The sequence below is a fragment of the Salmo salar genome, chromosome ssa22 (assembly GCF_905237065.1).
Source record: "Salmo salar chromosome ssa22, Ssal_v3.1, whole genome shotgun sequence".
Classification (NCBI taxonomy): Eukaryota; Metazoa; Chordata; class Actinopteri; order Salmoniformes; family Salmonidae; genus Salmo; species Salmo salar.
This window is the reverse complement of record NC_059463.1, coordinates 51,512,373-51,539,682: the sequence shown is the minus strand read 5'-3', so window position 1 is coordinate 51,539,682 and position 27,310 is coordinate 51,512,373. Positions and strand designations below refer to the sequence as shown.

At 45.4% G+C, this 27,310-nt stretch overlaps 1 protein-coding gene across 4 annotated transcripts in view; it reads left to right on the top strand.

The window, feature by feature from the left end:
* Positions 1-27,310, top strand: part of slc12a5a (solute carrier family 12 member 5a) — a 340,288-nt gene that overhangs the window by 186,164 nt on the left and 126,814 nt on the right. For all 4 annotated transcript variants that reach the window (XM_045705395.1, XM_045705394.1, XM_045705397.1 and 1 more), the window contains exons 2-3: positions 3,314-3,411; positions 4,702-4,842. In XM_045705395.1, the coding sequence (XP_045561351.1) occupies positions 3,314-3,411; positions 4,702-4,842 (239 nt within the window). The remainder of the gene's footprint in view (positions 1-3,313; positions 3,412-4,701; positions 4,843-27,310) is intronic.

Below are 27,310 nucleotides of genomic sequence, written 5' to 3'. Positions count from 1 at the left end.
AGGAGTCTTAATGACCTGGGCTTTGGATCCTAGAGGAGTCTTAATGACCTGGGCTTTGGATCCTAGAGGAGTCTTAATGACCTGGGCTTTGGATCCTAGAGGAGTCTTAATGACCTGGGCTTTGGATCCTAGAGGAGTCTTAATGACCTGGGCTTTGGATCCTAGAGGAGTCTTAATGACCTGGGCTTTGGATCCTAGAGGAGTCTTAATGACCTGGGCTTTGGATCCTAGAGGAGTCTTAATGACCTGGGCTTTGGATCCTAGAGGAGTCTTAATGACCTGGGCTTTGGATCCTAGAGGAGTCTTAATGACCTGGGCTTTGGATCCTAGAGGAGTCTTATTGACCTGGGCTTTGGATCCTAGAAGAGTCTTAATGACCAAGGCTTTGGATCCTAGAGGAGTCTTATTGACCTGGGCTTTGGGATCTTAGAAGAGTCTTAATGACCAAGGCTTTGGGATCTTAATGACCTGGGCTTTGGATCTTAGAAGAGTCTTAAATACCTGGGCTTTAGGATCCTCGAGGAGTCTTAATGACCTGGGCTTTGGATCCTAGATGAGTCTTAATGACCTGGGCTTTGGACCCTAGAGGAGTCTTAATGACCTGGGCTTTGGATCCTCGAGGAGTCTTAATGACCTGGGCTTTGGATCCTAGAAGAGTCTTACTGACCTGGGCTTTGGGATCCTGGAGGAGTCTTAATGAACTGGGCTTTGGGATCCTAGAGGAGTCTTAATGACCTGGGCTTTGGGATCCTAGAGGAGTCTTAATGACCTGGGCTTTGCATCCTAGAGGAGTCTTACTGACCTGGGCTTTGGGATCCTGGAGGAGTCTTAATGACCTGGGCTTTGGGATCCTAGAGGAGTCTTAATGACCTGGGCTTTGGGATCCTAGAGGAGTCTTAATGACCTGGGCTTTGGGATCCTAGAGGAGTCTTAATGACCTGGGCTTTGGGATCCTAGAGGAGTCTTAATGACCTGGGCTTTGGGATCCTAGAGGAGTCTTAATGACCTGGGCTTTGGGATCCTAGAGGAGTCTTAATGACCTGGGCTTTGGGATCCTAGAGGAGTCTTAATGACCTGGGCTTTGGGATCCTAGAGGAGTCTTAATGACCTGGGCTTTGGGATCCTGGAGGAGTCTTAATGACCTGGGCTTTGGGATCCTAGAGGAGTCTTAATGACCTGGGCTTTGGGATCCTAGAGGAGTCTTAATGACCTGGGCTTTGGGATCCTAGAGGAGTCTTAATGACCTGGGCTTTGGGATCCTAGAGGAGTCTTAATGACCTGGGCTTTGGGATCCTAGAGGAGTCTTAATGACCTGGGCTTTGGGATCCTAGAGGAGTCTTAATGACCTGGGCTTTGGGATCCTAGAGGAGTCTTAATGACCTGGGCTTTGGGATCCTAGAGGAGTCTTAATGACCTGGGCTTTGGGATCCTAGAGGAGTCTTAATGACCTGGGCTTTGGGATCCTAGAGGAGTCTTATTGACCTGGGCTTTGGATCCGGGGGAAGTCTTACAACAACCTAAATCCTTGTCTGTGGATGTATGTGTGGGACTTGATTTCTATACAACATAGTAGTGATTTGTGTGTATTAATATACTGTATAGTTTATGTGTCGTTTTCTTCCGTGCATATATCCGATATTATGGCTGAAAATACATGACATACCCTAAAAAACTCACATGTTGGAAAATGGACAGGCCTACATTTTAAACAGCATGTATTTCTGGTGTGGGTCGACGTGAGCTGGAACTCTAATACCACAGAAGCTTTTAATATTCTCGTTCTGCAGTTAGAGATCTAACTGGTGTCTCTCTCTCTCTCTAACTGTCTCTCTATCTGTCTGTCTCTCTCTCTGTCCATCTCTGTCTCTCTATCTCTCTCCAACTGTCTCTCTCTCTCTATAACTGTCTCTCTCTATAACTGTCTGTCTGTCTGTCTGTCTGTCTGTCTGTCTGTCTGTCTGTCTGTCTGTCTGTCTGTCTGTCTGTCTGTCTGTCTGTCTGTCTGTCACTATATATATATATATATATATATATGTGTCTCTCTGTCTCTCTCTCTGTCTCTCTTTGTTGTCTCTCTCTCTCTATCTGTCTCTCTCTCTCTCTGCTCTCTCTCTCTCTCTCTCTCTCTGTCTCTCTGCCTCTCTGTCTCTCTGTCTCTCTCTGTTTGTCCATCTGTCATAAACCCCTCTCTCTTTGTCCATCTGTCATAACCCCCTCTCTCCTTCTCTCATAACCCTCTCTCTCCTTCTCTCATAACCCTCTCTCTCCTTCTCTCATAACCCTCTCTCTCCTCTCATAACCCCATCTATTCTTCTCTCATAACCCCATCTATTCTTCTCTCATAACCCCATCTCTCCTTCTCTCATAACCCCATCTCTTCTTCTCTCATAACCCCATCTCTCCTTCTCTCATAACCCCATCTCTCCTTCTCTCATAACCCCATCTCTCCTTCTCTCATAACCCCATCTCTCCTTCTCTCATAACCCCATCTCTCCTTCTCTCATAACCCCATCTCTCCTTCTCTCATAACCCCATCTCTCTTTCTCTCATAACCCCATCTCTCCTTCTCTCATAACCCCATCTCTCCTTCTCTCATAACCCCATCTCTTCTTCTCTCATAACCCCATCTCTCCTTCTCTCATAACCCCATCTCTCCTTCTCTCATAACCCCATCTCTCCTTCTCTCATAACCCCATCTCTCCTTCTCTCATAATCCTTTCTCTCCTTCTCTACCCCATAGAGAGAGAAGAGTACAGAGAGGGCATACAGGTAGTGGTGGCCTACCGTCAGCGCACATGGCTGCCTCGGCCTCATTAAAACACATGACCACAGGCGAGAGAGGGCGCTATCTGCCATCTTAGAGAAGGGCTGGAGGGGGAGAGAAGGCAGATATAGACTATGTCTGTGCCTTAGTGTTGTAAACAGAAGGATTTTCAAGTTTTTCCTAATGTGGACCTGGCGACAGCACACTGTTTTCGCCCTGGTTTTGAAATGAATATATGTGTTTCAGGGAAGGTCGTCCTTGCAAGTTTCGACTGACAGTCAAGCGAGTGTGAAACTTTGTGGACTTTGTGGTTTTTTAAAGTGAGCACTTAACTCGGGCTATCAACCTCGCTGGAAGCCTTGCAGTCCCACAGCATGACATCACATTAGTTGGCTGTTCAGGGTCACTTGTTTAGGAAATGAAGCTCTGAGAGCCAACGGTTCTGTTTATTCATAAAGACACAGTGGAGAAACATTTTAGGTATTGAATAGAACAGTGATGCATTGTATTTGAACCCATCTGACAAAGGCTTTGTGTTTCTTCTTCTAGGTGATGGGAACCCCAAGGAAAGTAGTCCTTTCATCAACAGCAGTGATGCTACGGAGAAGAGCCAGCAATACGATGGCAAACATATGGCTCTGTTTGAGGTATGTACACACATATATACACACAGGCACAGACAGATACACGCACACATACACACACACACATTTATTTGTGCATGTGCAACACAAATCAAGCCTATGATGACCAGAGGATGGTCCTGCCTGTGAGACTACAATTTGTAGGCAGTTACACACACACAAACACACACACACACAGCAACACACACACACACACACATGGTTCGGAGAGTGATTGAATAAGGGCCCTGACATCGATTAATGAGGGTCATTACTGTTTGAAGGACGAGTGAAAACTTCAGGTGAATAGAAGCACATTTCCAAACTGCTACAGAAATGCCAAGTCTATTTTCTTTTCATCTCAAAGGGACTCTCAGTTGAAATTAAGAGGTTTGTTACTGTAGTTTGTATTCATAGTGCACATTTTATATCTTACACCTGAACAAGCCCCCCATTCACATCGACGGGGCTGTAGAGGAGCTTGCCTTGGTGTTCACATCAACAACAAACTAGAATGGTCCAAATACACCAAGACAGTCGTGAAGAGGGCACGACAAAGCCTATTCCCCCTCAGGAAAATGTGGCATGGGTCCCCAGATCCTCAAAAAGTTCTACAGCTGCACCATCGAGAGCATCCTGACTGGTTGCATCACCGACCTGCTATGGCAACTGCTCGGCCTCCGACCGCAAGGCACTACAGAGGGTAGTGTGTACGGCCCAGTACATCACTGGGGCCAAGCTTCTTGCCATATCGGACCTCTATACTCGGCGGTGTCAGAGAAAGGCCCAAAAAATTGTGAAAGACTCCAGTCACCCAACTCATAGACTGTTCTCTCTGTTACTGCACGGCAAGTGGTACCGGAGCGCCAAGTCTAGGTCCAAGAGGCTTCTAAACAGCTTCTACCCCCAAGCCATAAGACTGCTGAATAATTAATCAAATTGCCACCCGGACTATTTACATTGACACCCCCACCCATTTGTTTTATTTAAGCAATAAGGGGGTGTGGTATATGGGTAAAATACCACGGCTAAGGGCTGTTCTTATGCACGACACAACGCAAAGTGCCTGGATACAGCCCTTAGCCGTGGTATATTGGCCATATACCACAAACCCCCGAGGTGCCTTATTGCTATTATAAACTGATTAACATCGTCATTAGAGCAGTAAAAATACATGTTTTGTCATACCCGTTGTATAAGGTCTGATATACCATGGCTGTCAGCCAATCAGCATTTAGGACTCGAACCACCCAGTGTATAATATGGAATTGACCATTTTCTATGTTATCCTGTGTGTGTCAATGCACTCTGCAGGAGGAGATGGAGACTAGTCCCATGGTATCAACCATGATCAGTAGCCTGGCAAACTACTCCAGTCTCCCCCAGGGCAGCAAGGAGCACGAGGAGGAGGCAGACAATGAGGAGGAAGACAAAAAGAAGAAGAAACCGGTCAAGGTAAGGTGCCGTTACAGCACTGGTCAGTCAAACCTGCAACACAGCACTGGTCAGTCAAACCTGCAACACAGCACTGGTCAGTCAGACCTGCAACACAGCACTGGTCAGTCAAACCTGCAACACAGCACTGGTCAGTCAAACCTGCAACACAGCACTGGTCAGTCAAACCTGGAACACAGCACTGGTCAGTCAAACCTGCAACACAGCACTGGTCAGTCAAACCTGGAACACAGCACTGGTCAGTCAAACCTGCAACACAGCACTGGTCAGTCAAACCTGGAACACAGCACTGGTCAGTCAAACCTGCAACACAGCACTGGTCAGTCAAACCTGGAACACAGCACTGGTCAGTCAAACCTGCAACACAGCACTGGTCAGTCAAACCTGGAACACATCACTGGTCAGTCAGACCTGCAACACATCACTGGTCAGTCAAACCTGCAACACAGCACTGGTCAGTCAGACCTGGAACACAGCACTGGTCAGTCAGACCTGCAACACAGCACTGGTCAGTCAGACCTGCAACACAGCACTGGTCAGTCAGACCTGCAACACATCACTGGTCAGTCAAACCTGGAACACAGCACTGGTCAGTCAAACCTGCAACACAGCACTGGTCAGTCAGACCTGCAACACATCACTGGTCAGTCAAACCTGGAACACAGCACTGGTCAGTCAGACCTGCAACACATCACTGGTCAGTCAAACCTGGAACACAGCACTGGTCAGTCAGACCTGCAACACATCACTGGTCAGTCAAACCTGGAACACAGCACTGGTCAGTCAGACCTGCAACACAGCACTGGTCAGTCAGACCTGGAACACAGCACTGGTCAGTCAGACCTGCAACACAGCACTGGTCAGTCAGACCTGCAACACAGCACTGGTCAGTCAGACCTGCAACACAGCACTGGTCAGTCAAACCTGCAACACAGCACTGGTCAGTCAGACCTGGAACACAGCACTGGTCAGTCAGACCTGCAACACATCACTGGTCAGTCAAACCTGGAACACAGCACTGGTCAGTCAGACCTGCAACACAGCACTGGTCAGTCAGACCTGCAACACAGCACTGGTCAGTAAAACCTGGAACACAGCACTGGTCAATCAAACCTGGAACACAGCACTGGTCAGTCAGACCTGCAACACAGCACTGGTCAGTAAAACCTGGAACACAGCACTGGTCAGTCAGACCTGCAACACAGCACTGGTCAGTCAGACCTGCAACACAGCACTGGTCAGTCAAACATGTAAAATAGCAGGTACCACAGCACTGATCAGTGATCCGCCAGGCACATAACACAAAACCAATCAGTCAGGTCCATGTACACTGTGAAGGTACATTTCGGTTAAAGTAAAAAATGAACACGTACAGTCAGGTCCAAAATTATGCCAGGAGGCTAAAAATTAGCCTCAAGTGGATCTTCCAGCAAGCACACATAAACACCCCAAGCTCACATAAACACCCCAAGCACACATAAACACCCCAAGCACATATAAACACCCCAAGCACACATAAACACCCCAAGCACACATAAACACCCCAAGCACACATAAACACCCCAAGCACACATAAACACCCCAAGCACACATAAACACCCCAAGCACACATAAACACCCCAAGCACATATAAACACCCCAAGCACACATAAACACCCCAAGCACACATAAACACCCCAAGCACATATAAACACCCCAAGCACACATAAACACCCCAAGCACACATAAACACCCCAAGCACATATAAACACCCCAAGCTCACATAAACACCCCAAGCTCACATAAACACCCCAAGCACATATAAACACCCCAAGCACATATAAACACCCCAAGCACACATAAACACCCCAAGCACACATAAACACCCCAAGCACACATAAACACCCCAAGCACACATAAACACCCCAAGCACACATAAACACCCCAAGCACACATAAACACCCCAAGCACATATAAACACCCCAAGCACACATAAACACCCCAAGCACACATAAACACCCCAAGCACACATAAACACCCCAAGCACATATAAACACCCCAAGCACACATAAACACCCCAAGCTCACATAAACACCCCAAGCTCACATAAACACCCCAAGCACACATAAACACCCCAAGCACACATAAACACCCCAAGCACATATAAACACCCCAAGCACATATAAACACCCCAAGCACACATAAACACCCCAAGCACACATAAACACCCCAAGCACACATAAACACCCCAAGCACACATAAACACCCCAAGCACACATAAACACCCCAAGCACATATAAACACCCCAAGCACACATAAACACCCCAAGCACATATAAACACCCCAAGCACATATAAACACCCCAAGCACACATAAACACCCCAAGCACACATAAACACCCCAAGCACATATAAACACCCCAAGCACATATAAACACCCCAAGCACACATAAACACCCCAAGCACATATAAACACCCCAAGCACACATAAACACCCCAAGCACATATAAAAAAAACAATCACACATAAAAATCCATAAAAAATGGTTAATTGACCACAAAATCAACATTTTGAAATGGCTGTCTGTCTCCTGACTTTTTAAAATGTATTTTGAATTGAACTTTTGAACTAGGCAAGTCAGTTAAGAGCAAATTCTTATTTACAATGACGGCCTACCCCGGCCAAACCCTAACCCGTACGACACTAGGCCAATTTTGTGCCATCCTATGTGACTCCCAATCACGTGATACAGCCTGGATTCGAACCAGGGTGTCTGTAGTGACGCCTCAAGCACTGAGATGCAGTGCCTTAGACCGCTGTGCCACTCAGGACTTGAACCCCATTGAAAACCTGTGTTTTGAATTGAAGAGGGCAGTCCATAAGTACAGACGAAGGAGATCAAGAATGTGGAAAGATTCTGTATGGAGGAATGGTCTATAATCCCTTCCAATGTGTTCTCTAATCTCATAAAACATTTGAGAAAAAGGCTCAGTGCCATTATCCTTGCAAGGTGAGGTATTGAAAAGTATTGAAAACAGAGGTGCCAATAATTTTGACCCCTATCTTTTTGAGATTTTGTTTTATTACTTGTTAAACAAAATTGATTTCTCTGAGCATTTGTATTAGTATAATTGAGCATACCTACATAGCTCCATTTGTGTTATTTATTTCATACAGTCCTTTTTTGCTCATCTTTATCAATAATAATCACTTTGGACCTTACTGTATGATGGTTGTGTTATGGCAATGCACAGTGAAATACTTAAGTCAGAGACTGGAGTGTCAACATATGGCTCTGTTAGATATGTAACACAGTCTGTGTTGGTCGATAGCGAATTCTGTTTACTCCCTACTGGTCTCCGCTGAGGTTTCCTGTGAGAGTGTTGTGCTATGTTGTCAGAGAAGTGTCCAAGCGTTGGGAATGCCTGATCTGTCTCCCAGATGACAGCCCTCAGTGAATTTTGACCCTGGGCTGTCTCAGTGTCTGGCCAATGAGGAGAGCCGCCTAACAGGCCTGCCTAGTTAAGAGCCTGACTCAAGACCTTTTCGCCCTGTTTTCCCCATCTATTTCTGTTTTGGTTTCTTTCCACATATCATTCTTGGTTCTTTTTCCAGTCTGCCTGTTTACCTTCCTCCTTCTTTCAGTCCTTTCTACCTGGATGTCACCTGTCCCTCTGTAAGGTCCCCTTCTACCTGGATGTCACCTGTCCCTCTGTAAGGTCCCCTTCTACCTGGATGTCACCTGTCCCTCTGTAAGGTCCCCTTCTACCTGGATGGCACCTGTCCCTCTGTAAGATCCCCTTCTACCTGGATGTCACCTGTCCCTCTGTAAGGTCCCCTTCTACCTGGATGTCACCTGTCCCTCTGTAAGATCCCCTTCTACCTGGATGTCACCTGTCCCTCTGTAAGGTCCCCTTCTACCTGGATGTCACCTGTCCCTCTGTAAGGTCCCCTTCTACCTGGATGTCACCTGTCCCTCGTGAAGGGATCCCTTTCTACCTGGATGTCACCTGTCCCTCTGTAAGGTCCCCTTCTACCTGGATGTCACCTGTCCCTCTGTAAGGTCCCCTTCTACCTGGATGTCACCTGTCCCTCTGTAAGGTCCCCTTCTACCTGGATGTCACCTGTCCCTCTGTAAGATCCCCTTCTACCTGGATGTCACCTGTCCCTCTGTAAGGTCCCCTTCTACCTGGATGTCACCTGTCCCTCTGTAAGATCCCCTTCTACCTGGATGTCACCTGTCCCTCTGTAAGGTCCCCTTCTACCTGGATGTCACCTGTCCCTCTGTAAGGTCCCCTTCTACCTGGATGTCACCTGTCCCTCTGTAAGATCCCCTTCTACCTGGATGTCACCTGTCCCTCTGTAAGGTCCCCTTCTACCTGGATGTCACCTGTCCCTCTGTAAGGTCCCCTTCTACCTGGATGTCACCTGTCCCTCTGTAAGGTCCCCTTCTACCTGGATGTCACCTGTCCCTCTGTAAGGTCCCCTTCTACCTGGATGTCACCTGTCCCTCTGTAAGGTCCCCTTCTACCTGGATGTCACCTGTCCCTCTGTAAGGTCCCCTTCTACCTGGATGTCACCTGTCCCTCTGTAAGGTCCCCTTCTACCTGGATGTCACCTGTCCCTCTGTAAGGTCCCCTTCTACCTGGATGTCACATGTCCCTCTGTAAGGTCCCCTTCTACCTGGTTCCCACCTGTCCCTCTGTAAGGTCCTTGCTACTTTTCCCTCTATATATTGGACTCAGTACTCCTCTAATGCTATCGCCAGGCGGAAGGGGATAATCATTCCCGTGTCACCTTCCCCAGCCCTTCGATACTTAATTAACCTGCTCGCTACGCCAAGCAGCTGCTTCTCCAATCAGCAGCCCATTCCAAAGGCAATCTCCCCATCACCACGAGAGGCTTTTCATTAACGCAGCCGATGGCATTTTATAATTCCGACAGCGATCCCTTTCTCTCTCCTCTCCTCTTTCCTCTCTCTCTCTGCTTCATCAGCAGCCACTGGAGTATGGCAGCCGGAGCGTTTCGTACGGCGCGGTGCGAAAAGAGAAATTAGAGGGTTTTCATGCCATGCAACATCAGGGAACAGTCTGGAGGTTGTCGGGGTTAAGAAGGAAACCGTTCTGCCGATCTGTGGGGGCTGAGTCTTTTCCTGTCTGAGTTTCTATTGGGAAGAATTAAAACGGTGTGTTGAAAAGTGCTGCATCCCAGTCTCCAATGTGTTTTTCTCTTCCAGGCCATGTGTTTTACGATGCCTCTTCCCTCTCTCATTAGAAGCCCCAGTCTGGAATTAGTATTCACGGTGGTAGCCTTGCGAAGTTTGTATCTTGAGTAATGTTGCTTTATATTATACTACAGTTGCGTCTGCAGTTTGTCAGTGTTGATAGTCGAGCAGAGAATTCAAAGCTGACGTGTGTCCCTACTTAGCAAACTGAAAGTGTGGTTAAAACCAAACAGTCTTCATGGATTTCTTGTAGCAGCACCAGAATATTCCAGCAAATAGGAATGTCCGTTTATTAAGCATTTAGTCCCATGGGAATGTCCAGTAGGTAAGGAAGTAAATAGGATGTTGGGCTGCAGGACTGCAGCACTGAATGTTCTGCCTAGATGATTGGCTAAATCACACACATGCACATATAGACATAGGGAGGCACCTTTACCAGCCATGAACAAACACCTCCCCCTTCCCCCTCTTTCTCACCTCCCTTCTTTCTCTCTATTTCTCTCTCACACACTCACATACACATACACACCTTAACTACACACGGACAAACATTTCCTCTCCTCGCCCCACTCCGTCCTCCTCTCTCTCCTCCTTCCCCTACCTCTCTCTCTCTCCCTCCTCTCTCTCCTCCTTCCCCTACCTCTCTCTCTCTCTTCCTCTGCTCTCCTACCTCTCTCTCTCTTCCTTCTCTCTCTCCTCCTTCCCCTACCTCTCTCTCTCTTCCTCCGCTCTCCTACCTCTCTCTCTCTTCCTCCTCTCTCTCCTCCTTCCCCTACCTCTCTCTCTCTCTTCCTCCTCTCTCCTACCTCTCTCTTCCTCCTCTCTCTCCTCCTTCCCCTACCTCTCTCTCTCTCTTCCTCCTCTCTCCTCCTTCCCCTACCTCTCTCTCTCTTCCTCCTCTCTCCTACCTCTCTGTCTCTCTCTCTTCCTCCTCTCTCCTACCTCTCTCTCTCTTCCTCCTCTCTCTCCTCCTTCCCCTACCTCTCTCTCTCTCCCTCCTCTCTCTCCTCCTTCCCCTACCTCTCTCTCTCTCTTCCTCCGCTCTCCTACCTCTCTCTCTCTTCCTTCTCTCTCTCCTCCTTCCCCTACCTCTCTCTCTCTTCCTCCGCTCTCCTACCTCTCTCTCTCTTCCTCCTCTCTCTCCTCCTTCCCCTACCTCTCTCTCTCTTCCTCCTCTCTCCTACCTCTCTCTTCCTCCTCTCTCTCCTCCTTCCCCTACCTCTCTCTCTCTCTTCCTCCTCTCTCCTCCTTCCCCTACCTCTCTCTCTCTTCCTCCTCTCTCCTACCTCTCTGTCTCTCTCTCTTCCTCCTCTCTCCTACCTCTCTCTCTTCCTCCTCTCTCTCCTCCTTCCCCTACCCCTCTCTCTCTCTTCCTCCTCTCTCCTACCTCTCTCTCTTCCTCCTCTCTCTCCTCCTTCCCTTAGCTCTCTGTCTCTATATTTTCCTCCTCTCTCCTACCTCTCTGTCTCGCTCTCTTCCTCCTCTCTCTCCTCCTTCCCCTACCTCTCTCTTCCTCCTCTCTCCTACCTCTCTGTCTCTATCTCTTACTCCTCTCTCTCCCCCTCCCCTACCTCTCTCTCGTCCTCCTCTCTCCTACTTCTCTGTCTCGCTCTCTTCCTCCTCTCTCTCCTCCTTCCCCTACCTCTCTCTCTCTCTCTCCCTCCTCTCGCTCCTCCTTCCCCTACCTCTCTCTCTTCCTCCGCTCTCTCCTCATTCCCCTACCTCTCTCTCTCTCTCTTCCTCCTCTCTCCTACCTCTCTGTCTCTCTTCCTCCTCTCTCTCCTCCTTCCCCTACCTCTCTGTCTCTATCTCTTCCTCCTCTCTCTCCTCCTTCCCTACCTCTCTCTCTTCCTCCTCTCTCCTACCTTTCTGTCTCGCTCTCTTCCTCCTCTCTCTCCTCCTTCCCCTACCTCTCTCTTTTCCTCCTCTCTGTCTCTCTCTTCCTCCTCTCTCTCCTCCTCTCTCCTACCTCTGTCTTTCTCTCTTCCTCCTCTCTCTCCTTCTTCCCCTACCTCTCTGTCTCTCCGCTCCCACACAAACAAACATACACACACAAACATGCCGCAGGTTAATCCATACCCATGGGCAGACATTCGGAGAGAGTTATATGATGCCTTCTTTCCCCTTTCTCTCCTCCTCTTTAATAATTCACCTGAGCTGAAACACATTAGCCCTGTCAGTTCCTGTCTGGTCGACAGAGCGTGAAGATGGCATTACAAGCCCCCCCCCCCATTCCCCATCCCATGTCTTCACACACCTCTCCTTGCACCTCAACAACTTTTATTGCGTTAGAAGTCGAGGTACAGCATCTGTGTTCGCTGGGCCTTCTATAGATACACGCGGTGAGGAGCGGCTTAACGTGACCACGCCCCCGAGTAGGGTCCAGTCGTAGGGCACTCCTGTTACTCCCAGGTAATTAGCCTAACTTTGGCGTCATCCTAAGAAAACTATGGACACTTTCTTGTTGTTTCAATAAACGTTTTCAGCAGCCTCACATGTCATTACTAACATACTTGGCTGTCACAACAACAAATAAAGATATGAAACTGTTTCATTATAGTAACGTCAATGTTTGTTTACTCCTAGCTTTTTGCCGGTTAGCTGACGTTAGCTGGCTGGCTAGCAATAGAAGTTCATCTCAATCTAATTGGCTAGTCTTAGAGCCAATTAATGCTTGATCCGAAAATGTGGTCGGAGGCTCTGGTGTGACGATGGTGGGACGCAATTGCGGAGCCTCCGGAGGCATGCAGAGGCCAAACTGAACTCCGTACTGTATCGCTGTGAGCCTTCCAAATTTTGTAACAACGCGGAGGGCACTTTATAGCTCCGCATTGACATGATTGGTTGACGGTAGGTGGGGGCGGGAGGACCTGTAAAACTCACTTCCTTGACAACAGCTCTCCGCTGCTCTACGAAGCTCAAGAAGTATGAATGCCCTGACTTCTGCAGAGGCCGTATCACCGTAAATGCTGCACAGTCAATGCAGACGTTGGATTGACCATGCAGCACCTTTTAGTCGCCAACGTGTGGGCACCCTGACCAAACTGCCACTACCCTTCGTTCTATTGGCGAATGTACTGGATGAACTCCAAGACTATCCTATTAATGGGACCTGAAGAATTGTAATATCCTACAATTCACAGAGTCGTGGCTGAGCAAGGACATGGATAATATACATCTAGTTGTTTTTTATATGCATCGGCAGGACAGAACGGCAGCATCAGCAAAGCTCAAGTGAGGAGGTGTGTTCCTTTGTTAAAAGTCTCAGGCTCTCCTCGCCTGAGTTAGAATACCTCATGATAAGCTGCAGACCATATTATATACCAAGATAGTTTACATCTATACTTTTCATAGCCATCTATTTAACACCACAAACTAATGCTGGCATTAAGACTGCACTCAACGAGCTGTATAAGGTCATAAACAAACAAGAAAATGCTCATCCAGAGGCGTAGCTCCTAGTGGTCGTTGATTTTAATACAGGAAAAAAAGAAATCAGTTTTACCTCATTTCTACCAGCAATGTCTTGTGTGCAACTAGAGGCAAAACAAACTGTAGATCACCTTTACTACACACACAGAGATGTATATAAAACTGTAGATCACCTTTACTCCACACACAGAGATGTATACAAAGCTCTCCCTCGACCTCCATGTGGCAAATCTGACCATAACTCTATCCTCCTGATTCCTGTTTAGAAGCAAAAACTCAAACAGGAAGCACCAGTGACGCGCTCAATACTGAAGTGGTCAGATGAAGCGCTTGCTAAGCTACAGGACTGTTTTGCTAGCGCAGACTGGAATACGTTGCGGGATTTATCCGATAGCATTGATAAGTTTACCACATCGGTCAACGGCTTCAATAAGTGCATTGACATCGTCTTCCCCACATTAACCGTACATACATATCCCAACCAGAAGCCATGGATTACGGGCAACATTCGTACTGAACTAAAGGCTAGAGCTGCCGCTTTCAAAGAGCGGGACAGCAATCCGGATGTTTATAAGAAATCCCACTACGCCCGCCGACAAACCATCACACAGGCAAAGCATCAATACAGGACTAAGATCGAATCCTACTACACTGGCTCTGACGCTTGTCGGATGTGACAGCAGGGCTTGCACACTATCACAGATTACAAAGGGAAACCCAGCCGCAAGCTGCCCAGTGACACGAGCGTACCAGATGAGCTAAATGCCTTCTATGCTCGCCTCGAGGCAAGCAACACTGAACCATGCATGAGAGCTGTTTCAGATGACTGTGTGATCATGCTCTCCATAGCCGATGTAAGACCTTTAAACAGTTTACCATTCACAAGGCCTCAGCGCCAAATGGATTACCAGGATACGTACTCTGAGCATGCGCTGCCATCTAGTGTCTTCACTAACATTTTCAATCTCTCCCTGACCCAGTCTGTAATACCTACATTCAGCCGTGGGCTGATTTTTTATTGTGTGGATGGTCAGGGGGCTGGAACATAATTGACCATAAGAAGCCCAAACAGATAGAATATTTGACAAAAATATTATAATTTCAGACCTTGCTTACATTTATATATGATCACATATACCTCTCTATTAGGTGTGGGAATAGTTTGGAACAGATTTCCAAAATTAAAATCACTTGCAGCTGATTTGCTGATGTCTTTTATGTCCAACAATTTGGGGGCCCCTGACCTAGATGCTTCAAGCAGACCACCTTGGTCCCTGTGCCCAAAAACGCTAAGGTAACCTGTCTAAATGACCTATCGGCTCATAGCACTCACATCTATAGCCATGAAATGCTTTAAAAAGGCAGGTCATGGCTCAAATCAACACCATCCTCCCACACACCCTGGATCCACTCCAATTCACATAATACTCCAACAGATCCGCAGATGATGCAATTTCTGTTGCACTCCACACTGCCCTTTCCCACCTGGACAAGTGGAACACTGTTAGTGTACACGTTGTTTACGAAGCATGTGACGAATAACATTTGATTTGAGTCTTTACCTGCCCTTGAACAGTCTAGGTATTTACAAATGTTTATTCTTGTTGGCTTGCCTATATGACCTTTCAACTTGCCTGTGATCAGCTGGGTAGACCACCCTACCAAATGGCCCAAAGTAGCCAGTTCATAAAATCTCATTTTGTGGTCTTTTCTCTATTGAACTATTGTTCAAACAAAACAGTACGCAACAGCTTTTCGGCATCTTAGCTATAAAAGCAGGGTTAGTTAGCTAGCTAAAGGAAGTCCAGCTCTTTGGCTGATAATTGTGGTAATTGTGACATGGGAGTATTGGGTGTACCCTATGGCTGTACCCCACTCGGTGTTGTGGTCACGTTAAGTCACGCCTCGCCGTGTGTATCTATATTATCGCTTCAATCCTACAGTAATTTATACCCCCAGCTATTTCAGCTTTTTCTTATTCTTTCTTCCAGACAGTTACTGCTGTAGTAAATCAAAGTCTGCTCTTCTCTCTTCTCCTCAGCAACAGGTACCTTCCCTCCTGTCTTCTTCTCTCCTTCTCTTCTTCTCTCCTCTATTTTCTCCTCAGCAACAGGTACCTTCCCTCCTGTCTTCTTCTCTCCTTCTCTTCTTCTCTCCTCTATTTTCTCCTCAGCAACAGGTACCTTCCCTCCTGTCTTCTTCTCTCCTTCTCTTCTTCTCTCCTCTATTTTCTCCTCAGCAACAGGTACCTTCCCTCCTTTCTTCTTCTCTCCTTCTCTATTTTCTCCTCAGCAACAGGTACCTTCCCTCCTTTCTTCTTCTCTCCTTCTCTCCTTCTCTATTTTCTCCTCAGCAACAGGTACCTTCCCTCCTCTTTTCTTCTCCTCTTCTATTTCCTTATATCCTCCTGTCTTCAGCTGTACCTACCCTCCTCCTTTTTCTCGTTACCCTGCAGCTAGGTCGTCCACTATCTCTCCTTTCTTTAACCTGTTCTTCTCCCTTCTCCTTTCCTACTTCCTATTTCTCCCCATCCAAAACCAGGAAAAGGCAGTGCCTGTCTTCTGTAGATCCTCTTAAGCTGCCTACACCCTACATGACACACAACACTTAAAGGGATACTTTGGGATTTTGGCAATTAAGTCCTTTATCTCCTTCCCCAGAGTCAGAAGAAGCCCTTTATCTCCTTCCCCAGTGTCAGATGAAGCCCTTTATCTCCTTCCCCAGTGTCAGATGAAGTCCCTTTATCTCCTTCCCCAGTGTCAGATGAAGTCCCTTTATCTCCTTCCCCAGTGTCAGATGAAGCCCTTTATCTCCTTCCCCAGTGTCAGATGAAGCCCTTTATCTCTTTCCCCAGTGTCAGATGAAGTCCCTTTATCTCCTTCCCCAGTGTCAGATGAAGTCCCTTTATCTCTTTCCCCAGAGTCAGATGAAGTCCCTTTATCTCCTTCCCCAGAGTCAGATGAAGTCCCTTTATCTCTTTCCCCAGTGTCAGATGAAGTCCCTTTATCTCTTTCCCCAGAGTCAGAAGAAGCCCTTTATCTCCTTCCCCAGTGTCAGATGAAGCCCTTTATCTCTTTCCCCAGTGTCAGATGAAGTCCCTTTATCTCTTTCCCCAGTGTCAGATGAAGTCCCTTTATCTCTTTCCCCAGTGTCAGATGAAGTCCCTTTATCTCTTTCCCCAGTGTCAGATGAAGTCCCTTTATCTCCTTCCCCAGTGTCAGATGAAGTCCCTTTATCTCCTTCCCCAGTGTCAGATGAAGTCCCTTTATCTCCTTCCCCAGTGTCAGATGAAGTCCCTTTATCTCCTTCCCCAGTGTCAGATGAAGTCCATTTATCTCCTTTCCCAGAGTCAGATGAAGTCCCTTTATCTCTTTCCCCAGAGTCAGATGAAGTCCATTTATCTCCTTCCCCAGTGTCAGATGAAGCCCTTTATCTCCTTCCCCAGTGTCAGATGAAGCCCTTTATCTCCTTCCCCAGTGTCAGATGAAGTCCATTTATCTCTTTCCCCAGAGTCAGATGAAGTCCCTTTATCTCCTTCCCCAGAGTCAGATGAAGTCCCTTTATCTCTTTCCCCAGTGTCAGATGAAGTCCCTTTATCTCCTTCCCCAGTGTCAGATGAAGTCCCTTTATCTCCTTCCCCAGTGTCAGATGAAGCCCTTTATCTCCTTCCCCAGTGTCAGATGAAGCCCTTTATCTCCTTCCCCAGTGTCAGATGAAGTCCATTTATCTCTTTCCCCAGAGTCAGATGAAGTCCCTTTATCTCTTTCCCCAGTGTCAGATGAAGTCCATTTATCTCCTTTCCCAGAGTCAGATGAAGCCCTTTATCTCTTTCCCCAGTGTCAGATGAAGTCCCTTTATCTCTTTCCCCAGTGTCAGATGAAGCCCTTTATCTCCTTCCCCAGTGTCAGATGAAGCCCTTTATCTCCTTCCCCAGTGTCAGATGAAGTCCATTTATCTCTTTCCCCAGAGTCAGATGAAGTCCCTTTATCTCTTTCCCCAGTGTCAGATGAAGTCCATTTATCTCCTTTCCCAGAGTCAGATGAAGCCCTTTATCTCTTTCCCCAGTGTCAGATGAAGTCCCTTTATCTCTTTCCCCAGTGTCAGATGAAGTCCCTTTATCTCTTTCCCCAGTGTCAGATGAAGTCCCTTTATCTCTTTCCCCAGTGTCAGATGAAGTCCCTTTATCTCTTTCCCCAGAGTCAGATGAAGTCCCTTTATCTCTTTCCCCAGTGTCAGATGAACTCGTGGATACCATTTTCATGTCTCTGCGTCCAGTATGAAGGAAGGGAGGACAGGAGGTAGGACGAAAGGAAGGGGGCAGTCCCCCTCCTTACATACTTATTCTATATTGGAGAGAGGCAGGAAAGTCGAAAGGTCTGTGTTAGAAGTGGGACAGATTCCAACATACACCGACATGTGCTCTGAAGGCAGCAACGCTAACAGCTAAACCACTCCAGGCCTCCCAGGCCATGAAGGGTGCATTTGGAAAGAATCCCCATCAGCCTCTAGAGTGTTTGTGTCTGTGGAGAATAAGGGGCCTGTGAGTGGTCTCAGGTGGCTGTGGTGGCGGAGGGTCTAGTGAGGGGGTGACTGGGTAAGGGGTGGCGTTTAGGGGGGGCACCTGGGTAGTAAACTAAGTGGTGAGCTGGTCCTGAAGAGGGGGGTGGAGCCTGCTGTGGGACCACCGCACCTGAGCCAGATAGAACTGGGCTGACTGCGTATCCCAGAGGGCCATGGGGCAGCTGTCTCTCCTCACCGCCGCGGTGCCAACCTGTAGCGGTTATGCTGTTGCTGCTCTTGCCGCTCTCGGCTATTTCAGCTCACACGGTCTCGAGGGAAATCACGTCGCTGGCTACCAGAGAATTTTTTATTGGGCCTCACTAGTTCTACAGATTCTAGGAGTCTAGGTCTGAGATTGTATTGCACTCCTGGTCCAGGAAGGAATTGCCAATTGACTGAGAATGGAAGTAGAGCTCTATATAAACAGAGGCTTGGTTCCCCCCGCCCCCATAGGGAGCATATTGATTCAATAGAAGCAAACGTCCCATCTGCTGTGGCTGTTCCTCAATGTAAACTAATTTAGACACGTCCTTTTTGTTTTACTATTCGTTTTGTCTTCTGAATCTTGTGGAAATTTGTCCATTCTCAACAAGTGTATCGTGTAGGCTACAGAACACACTCACTGTCTGTCAAGTAGCTTTATAATTCTCTTAGTGAGAATGACCCTGTCTGTGTCCCAAACGGCACCCTATGGGCCCTGATCAAAAGTAATGCACTATCTAGGGAATAGGGTTCCATTTGGGAAGGGAAATGGGAAATGGGAAATGGGAAACCTAGTCAGTTGCACAACTGAATGCATTCAACCGAAACATGTCTTCCGCATTTAACCCAACCCCTCTGAATCAGAGAGGTGTGGGATGCGGACCCTATGTTGTAAACAGTATTGAAAAGCTTATGGAGTGACATTTTTTCACCGCTTTTTGCCAATCCGTGGATGTTTGCAGGGATGTACAAAATATTAAGGACACATGCTCTTTCCATGACATAGACTGACCAGGTGAATCCAGGTGAAAGCTATGATCCCTTATTGATGTCACCTGTTAAATCCACTTCAATCAGCGTAGATGAGACAGGTTAAATAAGGATTTTTAAGCCTTGAGACAATTGAGACATGGATTGTGTATGTGTGCCATTCAGAGGGTGAATGGGCAAGACAAAAGATTTAACTGCCTTTGAACAGGGTATGGTAGTAGGTCCTAGGCGCACTGGTTTGTGTCAAGAACTGCAATGCTGCTGGGTTTTTCACGCTCAACATTTCCCCAAGTGTATCAAGAATGGTCCACCACCCAAAGGACATCCAGCCAACTAGACACAACTGTGGGAAGCATTGGAGTCAACATGGGCCAGCATCCCTGTGGAACACTTTCGACACCTTGTAGAGTCCATGCACCGACGAATGGAGGCTGTTCCGAGGCCGAAAGGGGTTGCAACTCAGTATTAGGAAGGTGTTCTTAATGTTTTGTACTCAGTGTATGGCGCTGTATTGCTGATAATGACATCTGCCTTATGGAGAGCAGCTACAGATGGCTATCTCACTTTGATTATACAGTTGAAGTCGGAAGTTTACATACACATAGGTTGGAGTCATTAAAACTCGTTTTTCAACCACTCCACAAATTTCTTGTTAACAAACTATAGTTTTGGCAAGTCGGTTAGGACATCTACTTTGTGCATGACACAAGTAATTTTTCCAACAATTGTTTACAGACAGACTATTTCACTTAAAATTCACTGTATCACAATTCCAGTGGGTCAGAAGTTTACATACACTAAGTTGACTGTGTCTTTAAACAGCTTGGGAAATTCCAGAAAATGATGTCATGGCTTTAGAAGTTTCTGATAGGCTAATTGACATCATTTGAGTCAATTGGAGGTGTACCTGTGGATGTATTTCAAGGACTACCTTCAAACTCAGTGCCTCTTTGCTTGACATTATGGGAAAATCAAAAGAAATCAGCCAAGACCTCAGAAAAAAACTGTAGACCTCCACAAGTCTGGTTCATCCTTGGGAGCAATTTTCAAACGCCTGAAGGTACAACGTTCATCTGTACAAACAATAGTACGCAAGTATAAACACCATGGGACCACGCAGCCGTCATACCGCTCAGGAAGGAGACACTTTGGTACTTTGGTGCGAAAAGTGCAAATCAATCTCAGAACAACAGCAAAGGACCTTGTGAAGATGCTGGAGGAAATAGGTACAAAAGTATCCACATCCAAAACGAGTCTTATATCGACATAACCTGAAAGGCCGCTCAGCAAGGAAGAAGCCACTGCTCCAAAACAGATCATGCTTTTTGGAGAAATGGTTTGATGAAACAAAAATATAACTGTTTGGCCATAATGACCAACGTTATGTTCGGAGGAAAAAGGGGGAGGCTTGCAAGCCGAAGAACACCATCCCAACCGTGAAGCACGGGGGTGGCAGCATCATGTTGTGGGGGTGCTTTGCTGCAGAAGAGACTGGTGAACTTAAAATAGATGGCATCATGAGGCAGGACAATTATGTGGATATATTGAAGCAACATCTCAAGACATCAGTAAGGAAGTTAAAGCTTGGTCGCAAATAGGTCTTCCAAATGGACAATGACCCCAAGCATACTTCCAAAGCTGTGGCAAAATAGCTTAAGGACAACAAAGTCAAGGTATTGGAGTGGCCATCACAAAGCCCTGACCTCAATCCTATAGAAAATGTGTGGGAAGAACTGAAAAAGCGTGTGCGAGCAAGGAGGCCTACAAACCTGACTCAGTTACACCAGCTCTGTCAGGAGGAATGGGCCAAAATTCACCCAACTTATTGTGGGAAGCTTGTGGAAGGCTACCCGAAACATTTCACCCAAGTTAAACAATTTAAAGGCAATGCTACCAATACTAATTGAGTGTATGCAAACTTCTGACCCACTGGGAATGTGATGAAAGAAATAAAAGCTGAAATAAATAATTCTCTCTACTATTATTCTGACATTTCACATTCTTAAAATAAAGTGGTGATTCTAACTGACCTAAGACAGGGAATTGTTACTAGGGTTAAATATCAGGAATTTTGAAAAACTGAGTTTAAATGTATTTGGCTAAGGTGTATGTAAACTTCCGACTTCAACTGTATGTGTATTTGTCCACCCAGGGTGAACGGTGCTGTTGAGGATAATGCAGATAGTTGCCAGAAAGAGCCCATTGATATCCACATACAGTGCACTACATTTGACCAGGGTCCGTACTCTGCAAGTTTGGATATTTTCAGCACGTTTAAAGTAACTATGATGGATGCCTAACCAGGCCATCGCTGTACAGCTCGGAACGGCACAGCTAGGCACGGCTCAGTAGTGTGAAAATGGTATTAGAGGGCATAATAATGCAGCTATGAAATGGAATTCTTCACTGGTTGAAGATTTCCCCCCGGTTGATACTGTTTGGTCACATTTTTGACACATTAATACGGTGTCCATATTATGACTTCCTCAGTCCCAGCAGGACTTGTTCTACTATGGAAACCTGTACATAAAGGGCAGTTGGGGAAGTCAGAAATTAAGAGTACTTCTCAGACATTTTTTTTGTGGAGGGGTGGTATGTTGATTTGACTGCCATCAAACAGGGCGGTTGTGCAAAGGACAGGAAGTTAGCAAAACGCTACATAATTCTACATCATACTACCCCAAAAGTCATTGAATACCTGTATAATTTATTATGACAAATGTTTTCGTCAGATCATTTAATATTCCATGCTTGATTAAAAATCCACTTTATTCTCATGCATAATTTACATTTAAAGAGCAATATTTAACCATATGCCTATTTTAATCACATGTGAACCTCACTTTTGGTTCACACAACGTTTGAGAAACAATTATTTTGTTTAGACCAAACAGACATTCTTAGATCTATCTTTCTGTGTTTCTTTCACTCATTTTACTTAGCGGAAAGGTCAAAACAAATCCATTAAGCTCATGATAATTCAACCTAATATATAATAACCTGACATAATACAGTACCACTGCTTCTGAATTGAAATCACTAGTTACCATGCAAACTGTATTCATCTAGTAATTGGAGCTATTACTGTAAATGTTATATTGGTGAAATGGAATGCAGCCTAGACTATGCTAATTATAACATTTGAGGGAGGTAAAGTTAAAGGCACTACGACTATGTTAATCACAAAACCGAGTAACCAATTCTGTCAAAAGTCTTGACACAAATTCAACAGCAATCTCTAAATAAGTGGTAGGGAACTTTGGAGTTTGAATTTAGAATAGAAATAAAAGTAACTTTATTGAGATTCTTGCCTCGCTGACAGTGATAAACACCCTTTCCCCGCACACTGAAGGCCACAGCCACAGTACCTCTCTCATTTGCATAACCCTGACAACAGGCAAACAGCGGGAGGCATTACCATATGGAGAGAGAGAGATTACAAAGATGGATGATGTTTGTTCTTCGCCGCTCCCATAGGCAACCTGAGGTTTTGATCTTTGATTAAAGGTGAATTAAATTCCCAGTACTAAACATCCCTGTGGTGTAGCTTGGTGGTGCAAAAGAGGAGTTCAAAGAATAGATGTTAAGTGAACTGTCTGATTAAAACCAACAAATAGATAATAGGTGAACTGTCTGATTAAACCCAACAAATAGACAATAGGTGTTAGGGGAACTGTCTGATTAAGCCCAACAAATAGACAATAGGTGTTAGGGGAACTGTCTGATTAAACCCAACAAATAGACAATAGGTGTTAGGTGAACTGTCTGATTAAACCCAACAAATAGACAATAGGTGTTAGGTGAACTGTCTGATTAAACCCAACAAATAGACAATAGGTGTTAGGTGAACTGTCTGATTAAACACAACAAATAGACAATAGGTGTTAGGTGAACTGTCTGATTAAGCCCAACAAATAGACAATAGGTGTTAGGTGAACTGTCTGATTAAACCCAACAAATAGACAATAGGTGTTAGGTGAACTGTCTGATAAAAAAAAAATATATTAAATTAACAAAAACTGGTCAGCTAGTGTCAGCTTCACTTCCTGTGGTCCCTAAGGACAGTATTTGTATTTATTAGGGATCCCCATTAGCCAAGGCAGCAGCTACTCTAAGGGACAAAATAGAGAGAGGGGGAGCTAGGCTAGAAGAAGACGTTCAACAAAACATATGGGGCTGAATCCTACTTGAGGCACACGTGTCAATCCAAAATAAGGATTTGGCCCAGATTAACCATTCAGGATTACCCCATCCTAGAGCTGGGCGTAAGGCAGAAACAATCCATATCGCAATAAATTGCTTGAATTAATGTGATAATGATAAATAGAAGGATAAGTTAATCACATTGTTTTTTAATTTTTGTATTATCCTTTAAACTACTACTAACTAGTTTGATGGTTGTAGCCCTCAATTGTCTCATTAATAGTCACATATTTTTTCAAGCTTCACACATTTCTCTACTTATTTTAATGAACGATATCAGCAAAATGCCTGCGATGTGATCATGGTTGGTGTCGATCATTTTTGGTTTTTGGTTTATCATCCCATTTCTACTCCAGTCTGTCTACACAGTGAGTTTCATAAGTGATGAGCTTTTTCTAATTTGAACTCTGCATGTGCACTTGGCCTGTTGTTTCTTGCAAAAATGTGAATATAATTATGTTTGTGTGACTTGTCAACTCTCCAAAACAGGCTCTTATTACTATTTGAAGCCCAGCCTCTCAAATCAAACTACATCACATTAGACCTTAATATTCATTTAATGTCAGGCATTCGTCAGGACACCCTTTTTTTCAGAAGATGATTTAATTAAAAAGTCTAGTTTCTCCAGTCAACAGCTGCTGCCACTTCAAGCCCCAGGAATGCTCTCTCGCATTAATCAGTGCCTCCCAGGCCTGTAAAACTCTGAATCGCAGTTAGGAATAAAACTCTCTGTAAGCATCAAAGTATCAAAGTTTCTGTCATCACTCCCAGCTTTATATCAGACGGTGACTTTCCTTAATAAAGCCCTCTTCACATCCTCATCAATCCTACTCATCAGACTGGCAGTGATATCACCATAGAAATAGAATCACTAGAACAGACCTACTTCCTGTGACTATACTTCCTATGACTACTTCCTGCTTTCCTCCTATGGGCAAAGATTGTGGATAATGAAGATGACGCACAGACCAGATTTTCCATTTAAAAAAATTTCCACAGTTCCGGTCCACTTAAACCTTAGACTCGTGGGAATTGGCGTATATGGATAGGGCTAAATTGGAATGTTTCCTACACAAGAAATATGAAAAGCATATGTATAAGCATGGTAGCAATTGAAAGGGAACTGTTTGGAGATGGGAAAAATGGGAAAATGATTAGACCAACGTTGAGGACAAAACAGTTGACCTGACACAAGACTGAATCTAAACATTACACTTGATTTTATGTGCATTTTACATTTACTGTACTTGTCGCCGCATTTGTTGATAAAGAAATCATAAAATACTCTGGATACATTCAGTAACATGATAAGAATATTCCTGGAAAACGTTGGGTAGGTGCAACATAAGACAGAAAAATGACATGGGTTTGAGTGACCACACACCTCTCCAAAGTGTGCACAGTTCCTAAGTCATTTCATTTCAATGCACTTTAATGACTCAAAGAACAGTCTTCAACTATAACATGCTTTTTTGAGCTCTCCTAGCTGTGCCGTTGAGGAACTAGAGCAAGCACACTTGTAGTGCTCTGATCAGTCCCTACACCCAAACGAGGGCACTGCGCTCATCCACCTCTGGCCTGTTGGCCCCCCTACCTCTGAGGAAGCACAGTTCCCGCTCAGCCCAGTCAAAACTGTTCGCTGCTCTGGCACCCCAATGGTGGAACAAGCTCCCTCACGACGCCAGGACAGCGGAGTCAATCACCACCTTCCGGAGACACCTGAAACCCAACCTCTTTAAGGAATACCTAGGATAGGATAAAGTAATCCTTCTAACCCCCCCCTAAAAGATTTAGATGCACTATTGTAAAGTGGTTGTTCCACTGGATACCATAAGGTGAATGCACCAATTTGTAAGTCGCTCTGGATAAGAGCGTCTGCTAAATGACTTAAATGTAAATGTAAATGTAGTTGTTTTGTTTGGAACAGAACCCTGCATCCCTGCCATCACACAATTACTGTTGTTGTTTACGCAAACCAAAAACATCCCATTATAAATCACAATCTGGGTCAGGTGGGCATCATTTTAAAAGCTTGTTCAATTGCCAACATGACTAGCTAAGTTATAAAATATGGTTGTACAGTGTTAGGCTTTAACAGGGCAATACAGAGAAACAGATTGTAATGTTTGGAGCACATAGAAAGGAGTTATGAGTGCATTCAGGTGCGTGTTCCACCGCGAATGATCTTCACGATAGACAAACATAGGCTCATTCTGTTCAGAAAAACCCAGGGTATGACACCATGTCATCTTGTAACTGTACATCAGGCATAGTGACCATAAACGTTGACTATATACGACATGAGTTTTATGATATGGAAATGTGAAGTGCACATTTGGCTTGCTTGTATGACATGTATACATTCTGTATACATCTGGCTCTTCTTTGGACACTGTGTTAACAAACCTCCAAACGAGCTTCAATGCCATACAACACTCCTTCCGTGGCCTCCAACTGCTCTTAAACACTAGTAAAACTAAATGCATGCTCCGCAAACTATCGCTGCCCGCACCCGCCTGCCCGACTAGCATCACTACTCTGGACGGTTCTGACTTAGAATATGTGGACAACTATAAATACCTAGGTGTCTGGCTAGACTGTAAACTCTCCTTCCAGACTCACATTAAGCATCTCCAATCCAAAGTTAAATCTAGAATCGGCTTCCTATTTCGCAAACAAAGCCTCCTTCACTCATGCTGCCAAACATACGCTTGTAAAACTGACTATCCTACCGATCCTTGACTTCGGCAATGTAATTTACAAAATAGCCTCCAACACTCTACTCAGCAAATTGGATGCAGTCTATCACAGTGCCATCCGTTTTGTCACCAAAGCCCCATATACTACCCACCACTGTGACCTGTATGCTCTCGTTGGCTGGTCCTCGCTACATATTCCTTGCCAAACCCACTGGCTTCAGGTCATCTATAAGTCTTTGCTAGGTAAAGCCCTGCCTTATCTCAGCTCACTGGTCACCATAGCAACACCCACCCGTAGCACGCGTTCCAGCAGGTATATTTCACTGGTCATCCCCAAAGCCAACACCTCCTTTGGCCGCCTTTCCTTCCAGTTCTCTGCTGCCAATGACTGGAACGAATTGCAAAAATCACTGAAGTTGGAGACTTATATCTCCCTCACTAACTTCAAGCATCGGCTGTCAGAGCAGCTTACCGATCCCTGCAACTGTAGACAGGCTGTGTACAGATAGGCTATCTATAAATAGCCCATCCAACCAACTACCTACCTCATCCCCATATTTGTTTTTGTTTTTCTGCTCCTTTGCACACCAGTATTTCTACTTGCTCATCCTCATCTGCACATATATCACTCCAGTGTAAATTGCTAAATTGTAATTACTTCACCACTATTGGCCTATTTATTACCTTACCTCCTTACTTCATTTGCACACACTGTATACAGATCTTTCTATTGTATAATTGATTGTAGGTTTGTTTATCCCATGTGTAACTCTGTGTTGTTGTTTTTGTCGCACTGCTTTGCTTTATCTTGGCCAGGTCGCAGTTGTAAATGAGAACTTGTTCTCAACTGGCCTACCTGGTTTAATAAAGGTGAAATAAAAAAAATTAATTAAAGCGGTATTATAATCCTCAACATATCATCTTTCAAAATACATTAAGTCCTCTTACTTTACAGCATTTCCCTCACTCAAATAACAAAACATTTTGTTGCCCAATTAGTGGGAGGGATGGGGGCAACTTCTTGTTGCGTGCGGTGCTGAAGTTCAGAACAGCTGTCAGTCAAAACCCATACAGCACTGTGAAGTGCAGAGCTCTGACGTCATTTATAGCATGTTGTTGTACAGCCACTGCCTTCCAATTTCTGCGCTTATCAGTGCCCAAATCTGCCATTTTCAACCCATAAACGTAAACGGGGATGAATGTAAAGGGCTATGGGACGGTTGCTAAGGCCAGGCAAATTGACTGCTACGTGCTCTAGCAGAGATCTCAAACAAAGTCATTTTTCTCATAATGTACATATTGAAAAATGGCAATTTGGTCTCAGAATGCACAGAACACTTAATTAATAAAATCACCCAAAATGTTCTCCAGTTACTGGATGTAGGGAAAATCCAAAATAT